At 40.3% G+C, this 26,286-nt stretch overlaps 1 protein-coding gene across 2 annotated transcripts in view; it reads right to left on the reverse strand.

Moving 5' to 3' along the window:
• Ptchd4 (patched domain containing 4) overlaps positions 1-24,574 on the reverse strand; it is a 183,931-nt gene extending 159,357 nt beyond the window's left edge. Inside the window, exon 1 of one of the 2 annotated variants that reach the window (XM_057751829.1) lies at positions 24,149-24,574. In XM_057751829.1, the coding sequence (XP_057607812.1) occupies positions 24,149-24,574 (426 nt within the window). Of the gene's footprint in view, positions 1-23,974 lie in introns of both variants that reach the window. The other variant, XM_057751828.1, reaches the window with a different exon arrangement.
• Positions 24,575-26,286: the final 1,712 nt, after the last annotated feature.

Consider the following 26,286-nt stretch of genomic DNA (forward strand, 5'->3'; position numbering starts at 1 on the left):
GCTCCCATCAGCTCTGCATCCAAATCATACAGAGGAGACAGCTACATGCCATATCTCTAAAAATATCTTTTTTTGGAAGATGAATTATACTAACAACCTCTGGCATTAGAAAATTTTCCTTAGGCCTGATTCCTCACTACAGTACAAGTCCACTCTTTTTTCTAGTTCAGAAGAAATGACCACATCTAAAATGTTTAAGCTGTAATAGTTTGAAAGCATCATCAGGTTTGTATTAGTAGGTCACTGGGGATACACCGTTGATGGATGTATTTAGCTTCCAGGTCTTGCATCCACCACCACAAGTTCATAATGCAATCTTTTGGTCTGTGTGATTCCATAGATGAGAATTTTACCCATTAACTAGTGAAGCTTAAAGAGTAGTGTTGGATCAAATGCATCTTCATTTCCTTTAGGGCTTGTGGTGGTTAAGAGTTTTGTTAATATGAGTTAGAGTCACCTGGAAAGAGGGATCCTAACCGAAGAGAATATACTCACCAGATTGCTTCCAGGGGGGTACAATGGGGGAATTAATTTAATTAATAATGATATAGGAGGGGCCAGCACACTATGAGTAGGGATTGTGCTGCTGGCTTCATAGGAAAGTAGGTTGAGCACGTTATGGAGTTCAAGTCAGTAAGCAGCATTCTTTTATGGTCTTTTCTCTGGCTCCTGACTCCAGGTTTCTCCTTGAGTTTCTTACTGCCCTGACTTCCCTTCATGACAGACTCCAAAAAAATTACAAATCTTTTGGTCCCTAAATTAATTTTGGCCCTGATATTTATCACAGCAATTGAAACCTCATTGAGAAAGGGTCTGTAATAGGTTATGGTCAAAAGGAGATTATCACTGCAACGTATGTCGAATGAATGTCTAAATATGTTAAGATGTTTAAAGTTTATATCATGATGTTTGCTATAGAGTTGGGCACAGTGGTGAATGAATCCCAGTAAATCCAGGACTACATAGTAGAACTTTGTTTAAAAAAAAAAAGCAAAAAGCTATATCCTTGATGGTTTACATGTTCTGGTTGACTTATGACTTATAAAGTCACAATTTGTTTAAGTAAACATTTAAAAAATCATTGAAAATAAAAACATGGAGACTTAAGTTGGTGTGGGAGATACTTCTGTCTATGTGTTGCTTTTGCTAGTTAATGAATAAAGAAACTGCTTTGGCCTGTTGATAGAGCAGAATTTAGGTAGGTGGGGAAAACTAGATTGAATGCTGGGAGAAGAAAGACTGAAGGAGAGATGCCATGGAGCTGCTGCCAGAGTAAGACATGCCGAAATTTTGTTTGTAAGCCACTGCTACTTGGTAATACACAGATTAATGGAGATGGGTTAAATTAATATGTAAGAGTTAGCCAATAAAAAGCTAGAGCTAATGGGCCAAGCAGTGTTTTAATTAATATAGTTTCTGTATGATTATTTCTGGGCTAAGCTAGCTGAGTGGCTGGGAATCAACAAAACAAACCCTCCTCCAACACTTACGTCATCAATTTCCCAAATAAAATAGTTTTAGGAAACAAATATGTATTCAGAAAACATAAATCAGAACAAAATCCTAAAACTGACCTTCTTTGAACGAACTTAGTTGTTTTAATATATCTTTGCTTTCAAATGAGGCACTTCTCAGTTTGTATTCTTGAGTCACTGACTTCCAGACATTACCTGGTTTTACAACCTAATTCCCCATTCATTTCTCTGGGAGCTGATTCTTTACAGAATAGCTTTTAATTATTTCTAAATTTTATGTCATGTGTGAGAGTGTTTCACCTGCATGCATACATGCCTAAGTACCCTGTATGTGCGGTGCTCATGAAGGCCAGAAGAAGGTGTTGGACTCCCTGTAACTGGAGATACAGACAGTTGTGAGCATCCCTGTGGGTTCTGGGAATTGAAGGAGGGTCTTCTGCAAAAAGAGTCAGTGCTCTAAATCTCTGAGCCATTTATCCAGCTCTTTATAGAATAAATTAACTGAAGGTAAGAAGAGCCTTGTTTGGAAGCCTCTTTTCTACAAAATTGGAACTATGCTTCTATTCTCCTTTGAATGGGATTCTGACAGATATTAAACTGCTATGTTCCCAGCTCTTGATTTCACTTGAAATCAATCAAACATATAATTAATAGGATGTGTTGATTCTTTTAACTTTTTTTTATTAGCTATAATGCTAAGTATTTCCATGTTTTACTGTACAGACTACATTTTCTCTACAGACATTTATTTCGGCCTTCTCCAGAAATTTCTAATTTAGTTCCATTGTGTATTTCTAAATTTATCTTTATCATATATTTCTCAATTGTTCTGTCATTTGAAGGCCCCTATAACTTTTTTGTTACTTGTAATATATGCAAGACAATATCTGGTTTATGATACAGCTTGTCAACTTTTCAAATGAAATAAAATTCAAATATGTTTGCAGAGGAAGCACAATAAAATGGAAAGTCATTTGGATTAAATATTCTTCTGTGGGGTAATACTAAAGGCAACTGTGCGTTTAAGACTTTGCTCTTTCTCATGTCATCACTACCATCTAAAGGAGAGAATCGTGTGTGTGTTCATAAAGCCCCTGAACACCACTACCATAAGCTGGATATTGCTTGCAGTGCCGGGGATTCATTACCAGAGCCTGCATTTTGAGCTGCAGGGCTCACGGGTCTCATAACCAGGATGCTTTCCCTTCTTGTTCTTCTAATGGAAGAAAGAGTTTAACAACTGAACTGAAATGGAAGATTTTGTTTGCTAGAATGTTCCCTCTTCCTTCTGACCTACTCTAAGGACTACAGTGTGTGTTTGCATATTTATTTATTTTTCTGATAGACTACAGTTGTACAAACAGTTTTCAGTTGAGAATTTAAGTTTTTGTAGATGTATCCATATAGACGATCTGGGGGTCAGGGAACCTCCCTAGATGTAAACCTAATAATCACTGAGAAGCTTGAAATACCTCCATAACAGATTGCCTTGCCTGTGTGTAGAATTCTTTTACTTTTCTCTACATTTACTCTCAGGAGAGCTAAACAAACATTGAAAAGCCTGGCCAATGGAAATGTTTGCTTTGATTTTGTATTATATGATATCGCCTGTTAAAATAGGCTAGCATAAAACATGCATGTTCCCTAAGTTTACATATAAAAACATTCTCATTTGCAACACACAGCCAATGGTCCTTGCTTAGACAACAGAGAGCAGGCTGAAAGTTTTGCTCTCCCCGGAAGAGTATGTTGAAATTCTAATATTCATGTATGTTTGTCTTTGAGATGGGTCTTTGAGAGTTGATTAGGTCACAAGGTGGGTGGTGCACCCTCACCCCGTCCACTGTGTGAGGACATACACAGAGAAAGAGTAGTCCACTGACAAAGAAGTGGATCCTCATGGATGGGAAGCTACACTGACCTTGGAATGGTCAATGTCCAGAACTATGAGATATAAATGTTGCTTGTTTAAATCACTTTCTCTACTGATGACCTCACAGCAGCCTATAGAGACTAAGAGAGGGCATACATATATATTAATGCACAGACAGGCCCTGTCATTTGCAGCTGTATCTCATTATTATGGAAAAATGGGCATTTTGGTAAGAGCAGAAGAATCTCTTCTCAAAGGGTCACACAGATATCCTACAATTACTAGTTAACTAAAAGCCTGATAATGAACGTCCAAGACAGGCTGCCAGAGAAGCTGAGGAGATTTCAGAATAGCGTGAAACCCAGGATAAACTTAAAACATACAGAAAGATAATCTGAATTAAAATAAATTGTACAATATAAAGCCAAATGTAAAAACAGAAACTCCAAGAAAAAAGTACCTGTGACAAGCAGCCAATCAAATGCCGTGTTTCCCAGACTGCACCGGGACAGATGGCTCCGGATCCCAGGCTCACCTTTTGGTTCCCGAGGAAAAGTATTTTTTTAGAGAAGTCAAAATATTTCATTTGAAAAACGAACTATATATATGAGGGACACAATTCTGACGTCTAAAATGTGTATATAGGATCACTTCTGTTTAGCTGGGTTTTAGGAGACTAGCCCAGGATAACCTAATTTGCCCATTACTAAATTGGGGAAAATCAACTTAGTAAATAGCATTTTTTTTTAGGGCTTCCAAGTCTGAGGAGGAAGGCCTCTGTGATTTATTAGTATGCCTTTTCCTCCTTACTGAGGTGCTGGTGACTAGGTTTGCAATGTTACCTTGAGGATTTAGCACCCCAACTAGCCCTTTCTGACTCTCCGAGATAAGGAGGATGAATCATTTACCATCCAGGAAGCACCAGCTGTGCTGTCTTCCCAGTGCCGAGCTTCCCCCACCAGCAGGATTTACAATTGAAATGGCTTTTCAATCTAAACAGGAGTACAATGTTGACAAGTGAACAAGCCTAGAGAGGTTTTCTCCAGGGGGAAAAGAGGTTATTTGTGAGTATTTCTCAGTGGCTTTCACTGGATGTCCTAGAAATTCTGCAGAGATTGGTGTCTGGCCTCCTGCCAAGTAGACTAAATCATCTTGACATGGCAGGCATATACCCTCTGAGATGACACAGGCAAAATGCGAGAATTGGGTTAGGGACCAGAAATTCTTTCCCGAGGTCTGTATTACGGAAGGACAGAGATCTGAGGGAATGGATTTCCTGAGGGTTCACCGGATGAGAATAGAGAGGCTCTGCAGGGGGTGATTTCATACCTCAGAGAACACTGGCAACATCTTCAGGTTTGTTTTTGCCTGTCCTCAATCGGGGCAGGAAGGAAACACTACCAGCGTCAGATGGGCAGAGGCAGGGACCCTGCTGGATCTCCTTCAAAGGAAGACTTTCCAGTTCCAAGGATCAATAAAGGTTAAGAAACCCTGGTCTGAATAAAGAGCTCACACAATTTAGAGTTCACTTAAATCAAGGCATACTTGAGGATCTTAACACAAACAACTAGTTGAAGGTTTTCTGAGGCTCCTTCGTTCACCCAACATAATCTCACAAAAGTAAAACCAACCTCCTTTGTTTGTCTACTGAAGATAAAAGAGCTGCTTTACCACCCATGTAAGAATGCTAGAAAGATTGCTTCTCCCACCACCACAAATGCTTTCCTTGTATTTTTCTGTCTCGAGTCCAATGTCTTGTTTTAGAACCAGCTCCAACTCCCTTCATCCTAAAAGTCTTAATTGACAGTAAAATGATTCCTTATCCTCTAACCTCTCTGCAGTAGAAGATACCATAGGTAGGACAGCAGTGTCTACATCCCTTATGGAGCATCTATTGCATTGTAGACTCACTGCATCTGTGTGACAGTTAACTTGTGAAGTCCTTGCTGGCTGGGTTACTACTTCATATTGGTTTGGAAATACACAAGTCATTATTGCCTTGCACAAAAGAAGGGCTCCATAAATGTTTAATTGCCATGTTTTCAAATATGATTGACACCTGCACATTAGGGGACTTTAGATAGCCATTTCAATGAGTGTCAGAAAGGTGTGTCTGCACAGCTACAAGTATGTTCTTCTTTACAACGGTTTATATACTACAAAGCCACAGTAGACTCTCTGGCCTTCATAAAATGAGAAGTCAGCATGACTTATTAGAAGAAGAAGAATTATTTAAGGTCATTCTATATCATTCATGGATAAAAGGAACAATAAAACATCATAATAAAGAGAAATGGTTTTATAATAGTGAAGTGCCGTGGTATTAGTCAGGATTATGAGTTCTGTAGATGAGTATTCCAAGCAAAGTGGCAGGAATCCGATCAATTAAATGGGGTGCACATAAATTTCACTTAATAAAGCTGACTAAATTACTTTTGGAAAAAAAGGCTATAGGGAACATAGTTTTATTAGTTCTTGGGGTGGGAAAATTTGATGATCTGGTGAATACTTTTCAACTTCTAATGTGAGCTTCCTACGAAAGCCATTAGCAATAGCTAGAAACAGTATGAGTCATCCAAAGTAAAACTGAGAGACCCATGTGGTAGCCCATGGGAAGTAATGAGAAAAGTAAATAAATTGCTGGCTCCATCCACTTTGGATGGGCTTTGACAAATTATGTAACTCTCTGTGCCTCAGTTTCCCATTGTTAAAAACCATTGTTTTTATGGAGCTGAGAGACAACTAAGTTGGTTCATGTGTGCTTATCTAGAGCCAGGCCTGATACAACTGACAGGGAGTAATTCTTGGTCCCTATGAGCACACACAGCTATTGCACAGTAAAGCTAATTCCGTGGGTCTGCATCACACATGACTTGATGAATATTTCTACCTTTAAAATATTTAATGAAAGAGATTTCACTGTCCATAGTTTTACTGTGTTGATCTTAAAGGAAATAAGTAAATATTAGTAATCAGAGAAGTAAATTACTGAGACATGTAAAAAAAAAAGAATCATGTGACAGTCAAGTAGAATGTTTCCCACCTGTGATGATTGACTATTTAATGTACTCGCAACGTTGCATCAAAGAATCCATATGAAAATCTGCACTTGTCTACAGTATATTTCTTAACACAGAGGCTCAGAGACTTAAGATTTATAAGCATGGATTCTCTGAAAAATACATCACAAAACCTTGCAGTTGATAAAATGTGGGGTTTTTTTTTGTAGAAATTTTTTACTCATTCTGATTTAAAAAATTCAGCGTGACCATTTATTAAAAGTGTAAAAACTATTCATTTGCTGAGTGGGGGTAAAGTGATGATTTGCCAGTCAAGTGGACATTAAGAAATGTTTTTGAAACCAGATATTACATAAAACAAGCTGAAATTAATTTTTTTACGCTCTCTCCTTTTTTAGAAAGCACCGACTTGAGGCTTCATAGCTTCTCTGTTTCCACCATGAACACATCACAATTTACAGAAGACATCTTACATACATGCTTCAGCTTCTCTAATTAAATGACGTCATGGCGATTTCAGCAGTCATCACATACTATGGGGAGAGCCAAAGGCTGGATGATTTTGCGGGGGAATCATGGAATGTTCCACTCTGAAACAATCTCCTCGCCAGGTCCTGTGGATGATTAATAACCTTTGCATTTTTCATCTTGATGTTTCTTGGTCTGTACCCATAATAAATTTCTGTTTGCTATTCATTTTTCTATCTATAAAATTATTGGGATTTTTATGCTGACTTCATAACCTTCAGAGAAACTGATCACAGCAAAATATTTCCCTGCTTATACAGAATAGATTTCCACTGACCTCAATTTTAATTAATACGTTTTGAAAGGAAAACATTCATTACCAATGGAAATAAGCCTCTTTGGAAGACATTTTCTACCCTTTTACAAAAACCAATTTGATTATAAAGCTCTTGAGGAAGCCGAAACTGAAGCTGCATCTGCTCTGTGTTCCTCAGTGTTCTGGATCATTCTGGATTAACCTCTAACACTGGAACAACGGGGCTGAGTTTCTAAACTCCCACTAACATGTTTTCCTTTTGACTAGATGGGGTATTTCTGGCAAAAGCCTCTAACTTTTGACTATTAGCACCTAATGCAGAATGTCTAATGGTGTAAGTATAGAATATATAGCTCATTACAAAAGCTATTCACTGAAGTAAATGTACTGACAAGAAAGGCCAGAGTAGGGAAAATGCCCCAATCTCTGGAATGACAACATACCACATGTGGCTAAGTCTTAGCATCACCGTGCCCCACTTAAGTCTTTATACATGAAGTGCTGAAAGCAGGTGCAAGATACTAACACTGAGTCCATGTGCAACAGACTACCTAGGCAGTGAAGGGAATGATGAGGAAATATAATTCTACATTTTCAACATCCCTAGTAGAGGATGGTTCAAGAAAGAACCACATTCTTTACAGGAAATAGATTGTTCCAGCAATTGTTGTCTCATGATGGAAGCCAAACTCCCAAAGAGAAGCATCACATGCTTTCTCTCATATGTAGAGTTTAGAAAAAAAGATACCAAAATAAAATGTGCTTATTAATGATATGGAGGTGGAACAATGTGGGGAGGGGTTATAGGATGAATATCACCAAACCATGTGACATGCAAGGGAAAGAAATAGGGTTTTTTCCTACCATAGAAAGAATGACTAGAAATACCTTGTTTTAAATAAATATGAGGACTAACATCCTTCACGAAAGATATCACATAGTCAGTGGGGGGACTTCTACATGTTTCAAAGTTTCCTAGGTAAAGCATCGTGGATCTATATTTAAATGCAAGGATGCAGATGTTGTTTCTTCAATGCAATCACAACTACTTAACATTTTGAAATTAGTTCACAGAAGAGGAGATAATTTCACTTTTTATGTGGTTCTGGGAAATATAATTTGGCCATGGAATCAGGTTCATTAAGTGATTTTGCCAAAAATAAAGTATTTAACATGAAGGCGGCAATCGTCAACAACTTGTGGTGAACACTACATCGCTCATCTTGGCCAACTAACCATCCCTTCATCCCTTGCTTTAAGTGATTTGGAGCTGTTTTTCTAAAAAATAATAAGAGTGCAAGTGTGTGGCTTGTGAGCCCCTGGTAAAAGAATGGAGAGGCTTTCTTGTGACCCAAGGTAAACGCCTAGATTATATGCTCCTATGTAGCTGAACTACCTTAAATATTCGTTGCAGTTTAATGAGTTTGCATTTTCTTTAATTCGACATCCTGTAAAAGCTGTTGTAAGATGGGCTGATGTGCAGCCATCAGCTCCTGGTGAAGACAGGGCACCTGTATGTGTTAGCTACTCATCTAAAGTAGTAAATGCACCGAATAAAGATTGCATGATGATTTTCACAGGTGAAGAGAAAAAGGAAAATGTGCAACTTGGCTAGACATTTTCTCCTCATTCCTGTTTAAATAGAAATTGGTAGCACTTCATTTTCTTTTTTTCTTCTTTTGAAACAGGATCTCATATAGTCCCTGCTAGCCTGGACCTTGTTATGTAAATAGGATGACTTTGAACTTCTGCTCCTCCTCACCTTCCAAGTGCTCTGGTTACAGGTATACACCTACTTGCTCATGTGGTGCTCGGTCAGGATGGGATTGTATCCAGCCCTTAGTGCACACTAAGCAAGAGTGGTACCAACTGAGCTCCACCCTGGTCCCATTTAAAATCTTATTATTAAAATGAAGTGTCCCATACTCAAGGTGGCAATTAAAAATGCCAAGAGTTAGCCCAGTCGAGCTTTCACGAGAGAAAAATTTCTTTATCTCCTATCATGTGGCTAGTTAAAGCATAGGTTAGCAATGAGTAGTATTCATGAATTCATTTCCAAGTGACAGACACTAGACACTTTAGGCTTGTGTGATTTAGATGATTTTGGGGTGAACTGGGGAGCTAATGTCAATTAAATAAAAACTCAAAGGTCTGCTTCATGTGAACTCGCATGAATTATCACATGTGTGCATATGACCAGGACGGTGTATATTTGCCAACAGTTACAGTTGGCAAAATAATCTCCCTACACAAATCCACTAAGCAACAAGTATGCCTTTCAATGTGCAGATGATATGCTTTCCCAGGGATGAGTAATTCAGGGCATCTTTGGTGCATAACGAATTGATTAAAATGTTCTATTTTCTTCAGTCAGTTTCAGATTAGGTGAGAGGACAGAATCACTTCCATTAGCCACACAGATGCTGTGCAGCAGCTTACCCAAGAAGGAAGTGGAACCACTAAGTTCAGGGCACTCATCCCCCTTTTGGAACTCCAAGATAAACATAAAGCTTGGTTTCTGCAGAATTCTGGGCCCTTGCTAATGCTTCTTATCCTCTCAATTTGTCTGCTAAAGAGCTGGGCAAGCGTCAGTTTTCTTTGGGCCCAAGTTCCCCAATCTAATTGTTCACTAGAGTGATTTAAGTGTGTGAAAATACCAGTGCTCAACTCCTTGCCTCTAGATTCTGACTTCATGGATCTGAAGAGAGACCACGAGTATCAGGTCACTAGAAAGCGTCTGAAGTATTTCTCTGGAGAACCATTGAGTTTCACCAACTGCAAGGTAGTGAAAACTAGTTCTTGGTTTCGTAAGCCACGAGGTACTCTGAGAGGCTTGGGTGTGGTCCTTAAAAATATATATAGCATTTGAAGTTGGTTTAGAAATAAGTTAGGTCTTCCTAATGGCTATCTAAGGTTCTTCCTAGAAAAATGCTACCCAGAACTCTATTGACCTCTATTTATATTTGATGTGCACAAATAGTTACACTTACAAAAGCAGCTTTTCAAATCATATAAAGATGTTCTCCATTTAAATCCCCTATTAATGAGCCAGAAGATTTTGCTTTCTTCATTATTCCTATTAAAGAAACAAAAAATCCCCAGAAGTGTGCTATAATGAATAGTAGCTCTATCAACTGAACTTTTCGTACAATTGATAAAATGATTTTATGAATACACTTACAAAACTATGGAAATAAGAAGGATTAGACAGGTTATCTACCCTATAATAACAACTATGTATTCTATTGTTAGAAGTGGAATTTTAAAAATTGACTTGGTGAGTGGGGATGGTAAATGACTTTTTCTTTGATTCCCTCATAATCCTGTGACATTGATATTACAAGTTTATATTAATAAAATTGTCAAAGCTGACAAAGAAACTAAGTGCTAGAAATTAGATGCAGGGTGGGCATTAATAAAGAATTAACTTTTATACAGAAAAGTTGAAGGATAAAGAAGTAAATGCTTTAAAAATTACAAAAGTTAAAAAATGGAGTTGAACATAAATTTGTTTGATTCTTATTTGCTTCCTTTATTATTTTAAAAACTAACCTGGGAATCTTGGTGTGGAGGTGCATGCCCACAGTTTCTTTCTTTTTTTTTTTTTTTTTTTGGTTTTTCGAGACAGGGTTTCTCTGTAGTTTTGGAGCCTGTCCTGGAACTAGCTCTTGTAGACCAGGCTGGTCTCGAACTCACAGAGATCCGCCTGCCTCTGCCTCCCAAGTGCTGGGATTAAAGGCGTGCGCCACCACCGCCCGGCATGCCCACAGTTTCTGCATACACATGGAGACAGGAGGATCAGAAATTCAAGGTCATCCTCCAGTCTGTTATGAGTTCAAGGCTTGACTATAAAACCCCAACTCAACCAAACAAGCAAACAAAAAGAAATTAGGAGAATTCAATCATTAATTGTTGTTATTATAATAATTATGGCTATCTATTATTATTATTTGAATCTCCAAGACAAAGGATTCACATTAATAAAGCAGTGGCTACTTTGAGGTACACTGTCAGCTTGCTAAGGAATTCCAACAACTTTAATGCCTTCAGTAAATAGTCAGGGTCCTGAACCCAGGGAAAGTTTGGAATTGAATAGCACTTAACATTGTAGCTTATAATTACTAAAATATTCTACCAGGGAATTGTCTGGTGAGTAAGATAACTCACTGTATAAGACAAACAAACAAGTTTTAAGTATAAAGATTAAACATCATTTAGGAAAAGATACTCTGACATTTTTTTAAGGAATGTGTCTAGTTTCACAGCCTAGAAGAAATCCACTTCCTTAGAAAGAATGCCTAAGATTAAAAAAAAAAATGGTTGGAAAGAATAAATTGAAAACAAGTACCAAGTTGCTAATATTGGCTTTATGTGCTATTCCCTGAGAGAGGGTGTACCATCTATGAAAGGGGGTCATTAAACTAGTTCAGACCTTGAGCTTCTTTCAGGTCCTCAGGGAGCTCTAGCAGGGTGTCTATCCCTACGGGCACCTCCTCTGTCCTACCTAGTGCCCTGTACTTGTGGCCTGTTATATAGTCTATGCCTTATCTATCTTACTCTGAGTGCTGTGATCATTCTACACATCTAGTGGTACGGGAAGGTGAGTCATGGGAAGGGAGAAATGACAAGCTGGACTTTTGCCAGGTGGCATGGGTACCACAAGAGAGCTGCACATGGAATGTTAGGATGGTGTTAGAAGAGGATGATAAAGACTATCAGGCAACCCAAATAAGCATGCAATGAGAGTCCTCTTTAAAAAACACACACACATTTACATTTACTTCATTTTATGAAATATTTCTTATATATGCAAGACTGGCCTTTAATATTATGGAGCAAGATATGGCTTCTCCCCTTAAGACATTTAGAGTCCTAAGGAAAGGAAGACACATTTTAAATGAAGTATGATGCATTACTATTGTTGCAAAGATGTTCATAGCATGTAACATCTTTGATTTTAGTAAAAGTGATAGAATTGGTACCCCATCCTTCTAGAAATGTGGAGCGTAGTGAGTTTTTTCCATCTACAAATTTCATTTATATATACACCCATCACATGTTTTCCATTAATCAACCTTTCTTTTAAAGCATTTTCATCTTTTCATATTTCTATTAAATAATAAGAGGTGTTTGGGCTAAGTGGAATCTTTACTCAGTAGAATCTCTCAGAATAAGTAGAACAAGAAACGGAAGGGTTTCCGGAGACCAAAATATGTAAATGAGTCATATTATGAGTGGCTTAAATTTCACTTGCTCACTTCCCCGCCTGAGTAAGAGTGTGGTCCTTTCGGAAGTTTACATGTGCATTTCGGGAAAGTTTTTTTTTTTTTTTTTTGGTTTTTCGAGACAGGGTTTCTCTGTGGTTTTGGAGCCTGTCCTGTCTTGTAGACCAGGCTGGTCTCGAACTCCCAGAGATCCGCCTGTCTCTGCCTACCAAGTGCTGGGATTAAAGGCGTGCGCCACCACCGCCTGGCTCGGGAAAGTTTTAGAACATCTTTTACTCATTTCCAGTAGACTTCGTGCATTCCTTCGTAGCACTGGATGGTTACTGATTAGCAAGCATTAGAACTGGGTTGGGAAAATTTCAGTTCCTTGGCTTAGACTCAGCTCTTCCATAAGAACAAATGGAAAGCTCCAGACTCTCCTACTCCCTTGCAATGCAAGAGATAAAACAAAGCAGGGCCTGTTCCTGTTTTCATAGCCGGGGCTTCAAACCTTTACATGGCGAAGAAAGAGTTAGTCCTGGCAACTGGGTGCCTAGTCTTCAATGTACTTCTGTAAATTCAGAAGATGCAGTGTTTACCATGTCTGCCTACTATCTTTTATATAAAATTTAATCCATTGTCCTATATTTTTGTTTGCTAACTTTGGCAATTCCCTCTAGGGTTCTATACATGTAATTCTCTCTACAGTCTCTCCTGAGCTGAAGCCACATAGATGAATGGCAAAGTAACTCTCTCTCTTTCTAGCACTCCTTCCTTTACCAAATATTAAACTATATTGTTTATTCTTTGTGTATCTTGCAATCCATCATGAAGGTCATTTTCAGTGAGTTTCAGATAGTACCTCTCTTCAGAGCTTACCCATAGCTGCAGGATATTAGCTTGACCTGAATGAGCTTTTCCCTATTTTATTATAACCTTCCCCGAGGGCTTACCTTAGGAACTTCCATTTTGTTGTCTAGATCCTTCCAGGCAAATTAATTTATCTAAAGAGGTCTCCTAACCCTATTAGTTCACTAGGCACATACAAAATCACTTTAAACCAAAAATGCAAATTAGACAGAGATGACAATTCCCTAAAGTACATGAAAGTGTTTTATGTATGTATCGAAATATCTTAGTGATGTTCCACAGGAGCAGGGGAGAATGGCTTGGGGGCTTGTCATTTCAGAGCCATGTAATTTTGACACTGTGAAAGATAGTCCAAACAAAAGAAAGCATCAGAGTGAAGTAAGAAAGCAGAAACATTAGCTGACTTTGCTTTTACGCTGCCGATGAGTCAATGTGGTCGATACTACAAGTAAGGTTGAAGATTTTAGTACAAGTTCTCGGTAGTCGTGGCTGAGAGGCACGACTTTAATAACATCAGTTTCTGTGTGGGTTGCTTAAAGGAAAACACATTTGGGAGAGACATATAACCATGGTTTGCAGGATAGTTTGTCTGAGAAGTTATTGATGCAAAAGCAGAGACAGAAATACAGTAGGCAAAAGGAAATGAAGGCCAATGGTGGAGACCATGATTATGAAGAGGAAGACAGAGAAGATGACATTGGTCCCCAACCTTGGTACTCTATGATAGATACTAGAGATTTTCAAGATCACAATGCCCTGGCTGCTCATTATCTCAAGAGTATGTACAGAATATTTAAAAAGTGTTTTAAATGTCCCCTATACTCAGACAATACTTCAATCTCTAGATTCGTGGTTCAGGCAGTTTTAGGACTCGCTGAGGTCTAGGGCCAGAGTTTCACCAAAATCAGAACGAGGTCTTCAGATCTGGATTTGTAGCAGATTCCCAAGTGATGTTAATGTTGTTGGCTCATCGTATGTGATCATTGCCATCAGATCATTAGTTATTGATGCGTATATAAATAAATAGGTGTGAGGAGGCAGGCAGAAGAGTTAACCATACAAGGCTGGGTCCCTGAGTTTCGGTTCATGGTAGAATGGAGTCACGTGTACGGTAAGAGTCACACATACAGTAAGAGTTACACGGTAAGAGTCACATATACAGTAAGTGACACACGTGTGGTAAGAGTCACATGTATGAATAAATACAGCAGCTCTTCAGGTGGATTGAAAGAAGAGAGAATGAAAACAACTTGCTTACTGAACGAAAATCATATATATATATATATATATATATATATATGGAGAGAGAGAGAGAGAGAGAGAGAGAGAGAGAGAGAGAGAGAATGAGAATGGAAAGTAAGTCATGCTGGTGCAGAGAGCCATAATCTTGCAGGAGACAGGAATAGGCAGGGCAGTTAAGGCTAGCTTTGTTGAGACAGTCATGAAAATCAAAACCTCAAGGAATTTTCAGACCTAGGTGCACATAGAGTCTCAAGTATGACGGTACCCTTTTTTATCTTTCTTACCCTCAGGCAAAGGTCACATTCAGAACGATGGGCTTGTGGGGAGCTCCAGATGGGCAGTGTGAAAGGCTCAAGAGCTCTATCCCACTTCTCTTAGTAGGGCAATGGTGAGGACTACAGCTAGGGAGAGGTGCTGTAAATGTCTAGACATGGACTCAGAGGGGCTGTTTCTTTTGGTGATTGCTTCTCGAGAAAGCCATGGAGCAAGTTCTACAGGTCTTCAGGATAAGATGGCACTTGTTAGGAATTTGTGCTGGACCCAGGACGGTCCTCAGGAAGTAGCCTCTGCCCTTTCTTCTCAGAGCGTGCTTCTTAAAAGGGAAACACTTAGCATCTTTTGTGAGCTTGCTAAACATGTGATCTTAGCTCATGCTGGATTTCTGAAGCAGAAGAGGAATCTTTAACAATATCCTCAGGTGAGAACTATACTTTATGAAGCGCTCATAAAGTTATACCTACTCATTTTATTTTCTCAATACCAAAAGGCATAGGTTCTTTTTCTTTTTCTTTTTTGGTTTTTCGAGCCTGTCCTGGAACTAGCTCTGTAGATCAGGCTGGTCTCGAACTCACAGAGATCCGCCTGCCTCTGCCTCCCGAGTGCTGGGATTAAAGGCGTGCGCCACCATCGCCCGGCTAAGGCATAGGTTCTTGTGAGAAAACTGAATTATAAATAAACTAAAAATGAACTCCAAGTCATAGAGTTAATGAAGGCAGAGAAAGGACAGATTATAATATAACATAATATATTGTATACATATATTTGATAATCTGTGATCACAAACCTTGATCTCAAGAAATTACTAATATGTCTCTGACACCTTCATGGCTGTTACTCTAAAATTTCCACCCATGGTGGCCTTTTTTTTTTAGTGCTTCTAAAGCACCAAGATCTAATCAAATGTTTGTCTCTACCATCTAAGTTACCCTGTCCATATACACTCCGTCTCACTATTCATAGTTCAGCTCCCAGGCATTTCTTCAGAAAGTAGTTTTTAACACCACAAGGCTTGATACCTACCCTTACAATATCATGTGGTTTTCACCCGTGGTAATCTATAATTATGAATTATATGTGTAATGTTTGGCCCTCTCAAGCAGCTAGCATCACATCTGACTTATTTCCCGCTGAACTCACAGTGGGCAACACAGTGTCTGACACTGAGCAGGCGCAATGTTTACTTGAGAGAATGTGTATTCAAATGGCTTTGAATTTTACCTGAACAATGTAATAGGTGCCTTACCACATTATTACGGTCAATACTGACAGCCAGAATTGAGCAACCTTAGTCTCTAAGTCATTAAAAGATCCTGCCCCTCAAAGGGTGGTTTAAACTTTGATGCTAAATTCTAAACATTCAGTGAGACCTGCATCTGCTGCAAACACCCTGCACCAAGGGTTTCTGAAGCTGTGGGAATGATTGAAATACATTTCTGGCTTTTCAGTACCCAGAGTCTACAATCTTCCCTTAGAATCTATGGAAGATAAATCCAGGATCCCTGGCCATTACCAAAATCCACAATTCTCATTTCCTTGTGTAAAATGGAACTCTGCATTTACAGACCCTAAATGCATCTTCCTGCATATATTCTTATTCTTGCTTTTTATTGATGTGCTTTAAATCATCTTTAGAATGCTAACAATAGCGAACACACTGTTAGTGCCACATAAATAGCTAAAGCATGTTGTTTAGGGAATAATGAAAATAAAAAGTCTATGTATGTATGATGTGGGACTCCCCTCTGTATGCTGTGAAGATGTTTTATTACCACTGAATAAAAAGCTGCTTTGGGTCTATGGCAGCATAGAATAGAGCAAGGCGGGAATTCCAAGCAGAGATAGAGGAGAAAAGAAGTGAGAGAGACGCCCATGTAGCTGCCAAAGGAGAAAGATGCCCACCCCAGAATCTTACCTGTAAACTACAAGCCTCATAGTAAAATACAAAAATAATAGGAATGGTTTAATTTAATACGTAAGAGTTAGTTAATAAGAAGCCTGAGCTAATAGGACAAACAGTGTTTTAACTAATACAGTTCCTGTGTAATTATTTTGAGTCTGGGTGGCCTGGAAGCAAACGAGCAACCTCCGCCTACTGTGTATATAGTAGTGTTACAATCTAAAATTTTCCAATAGTAGTTGGTTAAATCTCCAGCTTCTGAGCTTAGAGACCTCACTCTGCTTGTAGTTTTTGTGACAGCAGGGGCGACTTACAGGATCATAGGTGGGTCCTCTTACTTTGCAGGGTAGCTTTTGAGAGAGAACACCGTCTGCTCTATTCCCAATCCTAAGCATAAACAGAAACTCTTTTTTTTTTTTTTTTTTTTTTTTTTTTTTTTTTAGTGCAGCTCGTTAGGTACCTTTCAGAGGCCTGGATTGCTCAGCACAACAAAGAATGAGTCTTGATTTCACTGAGGAACTCAGATTACCATTTCTTGTTAAAAAGCACATTCCCTTTTGATTTTATGTTTCACCTCCCTCAGAGATTCTTGCCCCATGTGTGGTTCCTGTTTGTTGCTTTCTCTTATGCTGTTAGTGTACATAGGAGACAAGAGTTCAGCACTGAGACCGTTACTCAGCACCTGTAAAAGAGCATGAAAAGCTGCTACATTTTAAAAGGGGTAAATCTCATTTCAATATTTTCAGGATTTGCTGAATGACTTTAAGCTTCACCAAGTGACTGGCCCAACCTTACATGATGGAGGCGAGGGCTTTTCAATGTAGAATAGTTACCTGGTAAGCTGCCACACATTCCCTGGCTGTTTCCCTCCACTGATCTATCTTCTGTTAATAGTTCTGATTTGAAACAAATACATTATAGCCTAAATTCAAGTCATGGATCAAAAACATTGAGGCCCACCTTAGAACTAAGACAGAGACATCTCAACACGGAAGAGCTTATAGAGAAAAGACTGAAGTATAATTTACGATTTTGGAGGGGGGCTAATCTAGAAGTTTGTGATTTTTCAGACGTCATCTTCAACATTATTTATATTGAGCACACCCATCAATGTCTGAACATAACTGAAATCAATCGGAACGTACACTGATCAATTCTAAAACCAAATTAAAAGCAATGTGGCCCAAACCTGCTGCAAAGGCCAGTGGGTGAAAAATTCCAGATGTTACCCAGATGTATTGTAAAGAAGAGCTGCATTAGAAATGATGAAAGAAAACTCATTATGGCAAATTATGCCTGAAAGTAGCAGAAGAGTCCAAAGAGTGTTTTCTAGGGGGCATGGGGAGGCATCAGGCCCTGTATGCCCATCTATCACACCATTTTGACTTCTATCCCCCCTTCTAGTCCTACTTGCTGGTATCTAGAAGCCACAAGGAACAACTCAGATCACCTAAGAGTAAGGAAATAAGAAGAATAATGTTGGAAATTGACCCTCCCTCCCTCCCTCCCTTCCCTTTCATCTAGTTTTTCATTTCTTCATTAAGAGCTTCCTCTAAAATAATGTACTAAGCAAGGTGGCCTGGACTTAGAAAGACAAGAATTTCAATATCTCTCACACATAGATTTTTAAAGATGGTGTGAGTATGCTATAGAGTATAAAACTAATTCGGAGACTGTGAGAGCGAAAAGGGCTGTTGGGGGTGGGGAGCAGACGCATGCGACAGAGGAGAAAGGACTCTATCAGAGGGAAGAGCACCAGAGAGTAGATGTGGTGTGGGGAGCAAATGCAAGAGAAGAATCAACATCAACAGACTTTTCTCGAAGTGCAATATTGAAATCTAGTACTTTGCATGATGATTAAAAATATCAGTGAAAAAGCACAGTGTACGAAAAACAGTAATGTGTGTAAGTACACAAAAATGTAATAATCTAATTTGACTTAAAGTAGGTATTTGCTGCATCGAGTGAGCAGGAGGTAAGCTCCAATACTGAGACTGTTTGAGCACAGTCTGTGTACTCACAGATTAATGAATAAATAAATTCTTGATATGGTAGCTAGGACGCATATACAGTAATTTAGTTAGAAACTCTGATCAGTGTTTTTCTATAGTATCACTCAAATCTAATGTATATCCATTATGATAACACATATTATGTGTAGGAACAGTTGCCTAACACTAATAAGAGAACTTTGCTGGGTGACAAGAATTCCTGCCATCTCTTGGCTTAGCTCTGTCAATTTCCCACATAAAAAAAGCTGACACCTAAATTGATGGTGTAATCAGTCAGTCACTAACCTGTCTTCAAAGAATTAACACTGTGGAACCAGGGTCTCCTGAATAGGTCTCAATTTAAAGTGCATTGAATTAGCTCTTGCTATCTCAGCAATTCTTTGTTCTTCCCCTTGGTGCTAGAGTCAGCCAGAAAAGCCCAAGTTTTCTTGACACAGAAGCCCCTGGCTCAACACCTTGGGTCACTTTCAGATTTCTCACCTTTAGCTGGTCTTAAAGCCAAACTTCAGTTTGTTCTTAGCTGAGGGGAAATGATATTAAAGGTGAAGTCATGTGCCAAGGAGTAATTTTCTAAATTTGTAGCAGCTGACATGTTAGGTAGACAGCAGGAGCTTTCCTGGACTGGAGAGTCATCCTGCCTTCTTCTTCTGAGCCAGTCGCTCCCAGAAAGCAAGGGGAGTGATGCAAAAATGGCTGAGGAAGGGCGACTCCACTCCTTGCCTCCTTCCTTCCTTCCTTCCTTCCTTCCTTCCTTCCTTCCTTCCTTCCTTCCTTTCTTCCTTCCTTCCTACCATCCTCCCTCCCTCCCTCCCTCCCTCCCTCCCTCCCTCCCTCCCTCTCTCTCTTTCTTTCTTTCTTTCTCTTTCCTCCTTCCTTTCTTTCTTTATGAGAATGGCTACTATTAATTGTTACTGAGAGCAGTACAGAAAATAAGACCAATAGCGTGTCGTAATGAGGCTTTGGAACTAGACAGACCTGGGCTTACATCTGGGCCTGTGTATATGCACTAGCTTGAGGATCACAAAGAAATCACCGAAGCTCCTTGGCTTTTCCCTATAAAATGGGAATGTAATTTATAAATTTATATATACTAAATGACACACGGTGGAGATAACATTTGGAAACCTTTAGGATAGAAAGAGAATATACAATATGGTTGCAATTTTTCTCCCTTGTTGAAAGGCAGAATCAGAAAGTAAGCTTAAATCACAGTATCTAAAATCGTGTATGTATATACATACACACACACACACACATATATATATATATATATATATATATGATTTTAGAATTGATTAAGAGTGGAAGTGAAAAATGCTTACCATAGCTTTTCAGGTTGGCTCAAGTTCCCCTTCCATTGAGATCGGAACTATTTAATTAACTGCAATACCTTCCAAAAATAGATAATGTACTTAAGAATGTACTTAAGAAGCCCTGTCTTCTATTGATGATCAAGAATGTGTATCTTTGCTCCTGTCTATATCTATATCGTGTGGTATGCTGAGATATATATTAATTTTAAAATGTGTACAGATGTATGGAAGTGAGTGTAATTTAATGGGAAGGATAGGTTGCAGAGAAATCCAATCTGAGTTACTCCTTTCTAGTAGTAGGGAAGTTGCTCAAATCTCAGATCTCTTTGACTACATCTGCTTTTACTGTAAGGAACTGGGACTATATGGGAACTGCCACTTCCACAGGTAGAGAGGTGGGATTACGATGACTTGTCTAAGAAGCAGGGAAATATTATCTGTAACCACTCAAGCTTCCTGAATGATAACGAAAGCATTTATTACAATCTGGATCAGCTCATAAATACAGATCCTTAAAAAACAGAATTGTTTTACAATATGTAAGAAGTTTGCTTAAAAATTCAGTCTGGCCACATAATACTACTTTACCTAATGATGTCTATATTTAATTGTTGTATATGCACATAGCCACATTGTACTGCTTTACCTAATTTGTATATCTGACTGTCGCATATACACATTTAAATGTGTATATTAAAGGTAAGAGTCTTTCAATTGTGAGGTTAAAACACTTTAGAGACATCTGTAAAATATAAATAACATCCTTAAAATGGAAGCGTGTCACAAAAGTTGATGATAATTTTGTGACATTGAATGAATGGATTACTAAACTAGTCAGTAAGCATTCACTATGAATATTGTCGTTAGGGATGGCATGGCCCTTGTGCTCATTTGTGGCTACACCATAGAGATCAGTACAAAGTAAAGATTACAGAATTCATATTTTATAGTGTGTTTCTGATTTTACAGCTTTTTCTGTATTTTCAAAGTCTGTATCAATTTGATTACCTCTCTAGTATTCTAGGCTAAGTGTTACTTTTTTCACATTGGGTATATTTAATCTCTCAGGTGGATTCTTCCATGTTGGTCAATTTATGTGACCCCGTTTGTCTGAATCACATTCTTAGGATTATTATGTTCACCAGATCTAAACCTTCCTGAGTTCAGGGCAAGTCAGCTGTTCTAATACTTTGATCACCACAATTCAGGTTTTTTGACAACTTCTCTCTCAGTCAGTGCTTACCTATCTTCAATTCATCTCCAGCCCTCACCTACGGCCCCTTTGAAGCCAAGTGATTGACAGTTCCTTTTCACACTGTCCGCCTGCTACTACTTATCTTGCCATTTCTCTAAGCTTGAGATTCTTTCCTACTGTTGGATTTTACCAAGACAGAAGTTTTTAATATTGGACAGAGGTAGGATTAGTGGTAAAGTAGAGCAGAACAAAAATGAAATAAAGAGCTGAAGTGTACATGTGAAATTTCCCCCTCTTGTCTTTAAAAGCAACAGCGATCAAACTTTTGAGTACCAGCATCATGGAGATACACCTTGAGATGCATTGCCACACATGAATCAAAACCATCCGAAAACAATACAAAATCAAAACAGAAGGTCATCTCACTTTGTTCTCTGCTAGAGAGTTCTGCTCCTGAGGTCCCCAGAAGTCTCTGTGGCAGAATTCTGTGGTACTTATGGAACTGTGTGTCATACTGCCTGAGGACTGTGAGATTATGTCTAGCCTTGAGAAGATTTGCTGTTCTCAGAATACCTCAAAGGCTCATTTATTCCAGGACATCTTAAGAACAACCCCTCCACTCATTGAATCCATGAACACAGACTCAAACCAGCACATTTGAGGAAAGATGAATGATGAACCACAGCTAAATAAGAACACCAGTCCACATGTGACAGTTCTGTCCCTTCTATGGGTATCAGACCAATTCTGTTACTCTTGTAATAAGCTTGTAATGAGTCACACCTTTTCTTTATGATTTCTCATAGAGTCCTGCCTATATGTTCATCAGCCATCCAGTCAGTCAGCCAGTCACTCATAACGTATAGGCAACATATGTATCATAGGCCAGCATGTTTTGGCTCAAGAGTGCACACAATTGCAGAGTCTGTGCTAGCAAGTTGCTCTTGTCTTGGAGAATGAAAATGCTGACGTCTACTCTCGTGAAACTCACTGGAAGTAAGAACAGTTATCTTGCCATCATTTGATCTCATGTGCCTAACAGACCATACAGCACAACTAATAACCATTAGGTGAATAAAAAGAATACCACAGAGATCGGTACTACAAATGTCAAGATGACATCGCCACCCAAACAAAATATCCACAGCTGCTGATTGGATGAAGCTCTTCTACCTGGAGAGTACTGTAAAATAAAGGCAATTGAGACCCAACTAATTAACTGCACATATTAATCACCTGCAAGCTTGTCTAGATAGGGAAAACCATACTGAAGAGTAACTATGATACAGCTCATATCCTTCTTTACACGATTGACACCAAAAAGCTGTGTTAGGGCCGTAGGTGAGAAAGACTACCTCTCCACCACATCCTTTCCTGAGCAAGCAGTGATGGTGATGGCAAAGGTGTGGGGAAATGAAAAGCATGCTGCCCAAACACAGGTCTCCACCATGCTCCATCATTAGCACAAAGCAGGCAAGCCCTTCACCTAATGTAAGCTAATGACTCATCTTTCCGCTTTCCTTAGACCTCAGTGGGGGCTGCTCAGTTTGGTAAAGCCGAGATGGGCTCAGCTTCTGGATCCCTGCGAACAGCGTGCCATGCTCAAAGGAGGCAAGGCAAGGTTTAGTTTCCAACTACACAAAATTGTTACTTGACTCAGGAAACAAACAATTTCTCTTAAAAGTCCTGAGGAAATTTATTTGCGTTTTATATTCTGGTGACTCTGTTAAATAAATAAATGGGCATTGCGATATTTTGTAGTGGTCTTTACAGTTCTATTATCTCCACAGAAGAACACACACACAGCCCGCATATATCATTTTCTTCTTGGGAAACACCTGTCTTGGGAGTTCTTGGAGGAATAGCTTCTGAGCGCAAACAGGGTCAAGCCCACAAATGGTGCAGCGAGTCTCTTGGAAGTCACATTCTTCCCTGAGACTTCAGTCACCTGCAGACTGCATGCCTCATTGGTTGCAGTATATTAGTCCTGGCAGAGTAGGATGAGTTTAGGAATCTCAGTGAGTAACACAATTTTATTTGAGAGTCCAAATGGCATAATAATTTAATGCTGAAATGCCTTGCACTTTCTGCCGATTGAGAACTTTTTTCTTTACTTTTGTTATTTGGCAGCTACAATCAATCTTCTTTGGGTCTAGGATACTTTATGGGATAGGAAGGGCGTACTGAGCAAACTATTGCATCAGTTAAGCACACATCCCTGTTCTGGTTCGTAGAAAAATTCCGACTTCTTTTGCTCTGCAAGCTCTCCCTCTCACACACAATTCCTAGAATCACTACCACACTCATAGCCCACAGACATAACCACAGGGCAGCAAAATTCCATGACCACCCATGTGAAAAATCAAGCCAAGCTGAAGATGCGAAAAGGTGGATATGGCACCAGGTGAATGTGTAATCAGTAATAAGAAATACATAGAGCCCCATTATGGAAAGAAATCCCCCAATTGTTCAGGACACCCCCCTCCCCCTTCCATCCACTGATTTATTAACCCTGAACAAAGATGTAACTGCAGGGTCTCAGAAACTTTTTTTCTTTTCTTTTTTCTTTCTTTTTCTTTTTTTTTTTTTTTTGGTATTTGATTTGGCTTTGAATTTCTTATCTAGTTGTACCATTCATTGCATATTTTCTTTGCTCAGTTGCCCATCATTTCCCCTCCACCCCTCCAGAAATGAAAGAAGCCATAGCTTCTGAGCCTTAAGGATGAGACCTCTGCATTTTCTTTGCTTGTTTAGGGCAAGAAATGAAGTGCCGCCTCTTTAAGTGGCAGAAGCATGCAGGAGGAGCATACCTTTAATTTAGTGTTGGGATACCTTACTTGCACCCTGGCTGTTGTCTTATTGGAGACGGCAGCCTGCCTGAGATCCTCTAGCACTGAAATAATATCATCCAGCACGCATTTCTTATCCTGATTTCTCAATACACACAGATGGGAAAAAGTATAATTATAGCCCTTGTGGTTCACCTTCATTTCCAGCACGGCTCGGTGGGTCTGCAGGATCCCCTCAGCCTGGAGCAAAATATTGTCCCCGGGTGAGGAGAGGAGGATCACCCTGCCATATCTCCCAGGGGTGTGTAAGTCCGAATAGAGCTGGCTTTTGGACTGGTCCATGGGGAATAGGCTGCTGGCTAGGCTGCGCTCGATCTTGGCCAGGCTGTGGCTGGGAGCAACCAGGCGCTCCAGGTCGCCCTCGGTCTGGAAGCGGTTGAGCGCGCTGAGGCCGAAGGTGATGGTCAGGACTGCCGGCACGGTGAGGAAAAAGACCGGGTGCCGGCTCACGCACAAGCCCAGCCTGTGGCAGAATGACTGGAGCCCTCTGCGAAGCACCTGCCGCAGCATCCTCCACCAGATCCAGCTCGCAGGCGCTCCCGGCCGTCTTAAAAAGCACATGTGACATGTGTAAGCGTTGGGGCTACCCCTTTCTCCCCCATCCCATTTCCCCCAGGGATCAGCCTCCCCTCCCCACCTCTGCTACCGCCTCCTCCCCGCCCCCTCTCCGCGCACACCCCGCAACCGCTCCGCCCGGTCTTCCCCCGGCCCCACCTCCATGCGCTCTTACTACTCTTTCAAACACTGCAGCAAGTTGCAGCAAGGCCGGCAAGTCTCAAGTCTCGGGAGCGCGCGTGGGGGGCCCGGACCGCGGGCGCTGCGGGGAGTGGCAGGGCCCACCCGGTGTCCCCGGCCTCCCCGCGCCCTGGCCGGCGCGCGCGCGCTGCCTCTCACCGCATGAGCCGCGTCCCCTTGCTCTAGCCCTTCTTCATGTCGCTGCTGCAGTCCCCCCGGCCTTCCTTGCTGGAGGTGGCGGTTCTGTGCAGAGCGTCCCACAGATGTGGATTTTCTCTCTGTCCCGATGGGGTTCGGTGTCTAACTGGGACCATGTGCCTCGCGGTGTTGTAAGAAGCAGACATGTGCCCCGTGGCGCGGAGGGAGGGCGGGAGTAGAAGAGGGGGGTGGTGGTGGCAGCGAAGCTTTTCTCTTTTTAAGATGCTGACAGTTATTTTTAGAGTTTTGTTTTCCTTCTCTTTCTGGCTGGAGTGAATGGACGAGGTAAAGGGTGGAGGCGCTGCTGGCCCGTGGGAGCAGGGGCCATCAGAACCTGGAGGGAGGGGCCCCACACCTCCTCCAGAGGGCAGATTTCAAGCTCTTCTTAGATCCCTGTGCCCTCGAATTCTGTCTTTTGGCTAAAGAAAAGAGAGTAAAGAGGATGATGCTGCATTTTTAACATTCCACAAAAGGTTTTCCTTGCAACACTTTCCAGGTCGTCTTACCAGGAGCCCTAAGCTGAGGCCTGCAAGAGACCCCATCTATACCAGTACTGGGGCTCTCTAGATCTCCTCTCATCTCTATGGAGGTTCGGGAAGAGGCATTTACCAATAGGAGTGTGTGTGTATGTGTGCTCACACGTGTTTGTGTGTGTGACACAGGCAGCGTACTATACCCACTTTCTGTAAGCTTGGGGTTCAGGACTAAAAGTTTTTAGTACTGGCTTCTCCCACCACCCCTTTCCACCCTCCCCCTCCCTTGTTCTTTATCACAGCTGCTTCAGGACTTTTAGTTTAGGATATATATATATATATATATATATATATATATATATATTTTTTTTTTTTTTTTTTTTTTCTGTCAGCCCAATTTCAAAAGCAAAACTTTCAGAGGCACAGCTGGCGGTTTCGCCCGAGGAAAAAGAGCTAGGTGGCATGGGACAACTTACTGCAGAACTAGCGGAAAACACTAAATCTCCATCATAGAGAGAGAAAGCTCCCACAATGCTGCGCTTGGTGTTCCTTAGTGTGAAGGCCAAGAACTTCCACCAGCAGACCCCATCAGTTTCAAACGTGTGTGCGTGCCTAATTTTAAACCTGCTGGAGCTTCTGAAAGTTCTTGTTGTGGGAAAACAAAACAAAACAAAAAACAAACAAGATGAAGAAATCCTGAGAAGAAGTTGTGCAATTTGATTGTGAACTGATTTTCCCAGTGTGGAATGACTTCCATAGAGAAGAGAGATTCTCAAGGGATCCTTTTGCTCACTTTCTTAGGCAACACCCAGGGACCCCTTTTCCATTAGATACTTAGAGGGGCCCACATCCTAGCACGCAAACAAG

This window comes from Chionomys nivalis, chromosome 19, assembly GCF_950005125.1.
Source record: "Chionomys nivalis chromosome 19, mChiNiv1.1, whole genome shotgun sequence".
In the NCBI taxonomy this organism is placed as follows: Eukaryota; Metazoa; Chordata; class Mammalia; order Rodentia; family Cricetidae; genus Chionomys; species Chionomys nivalis.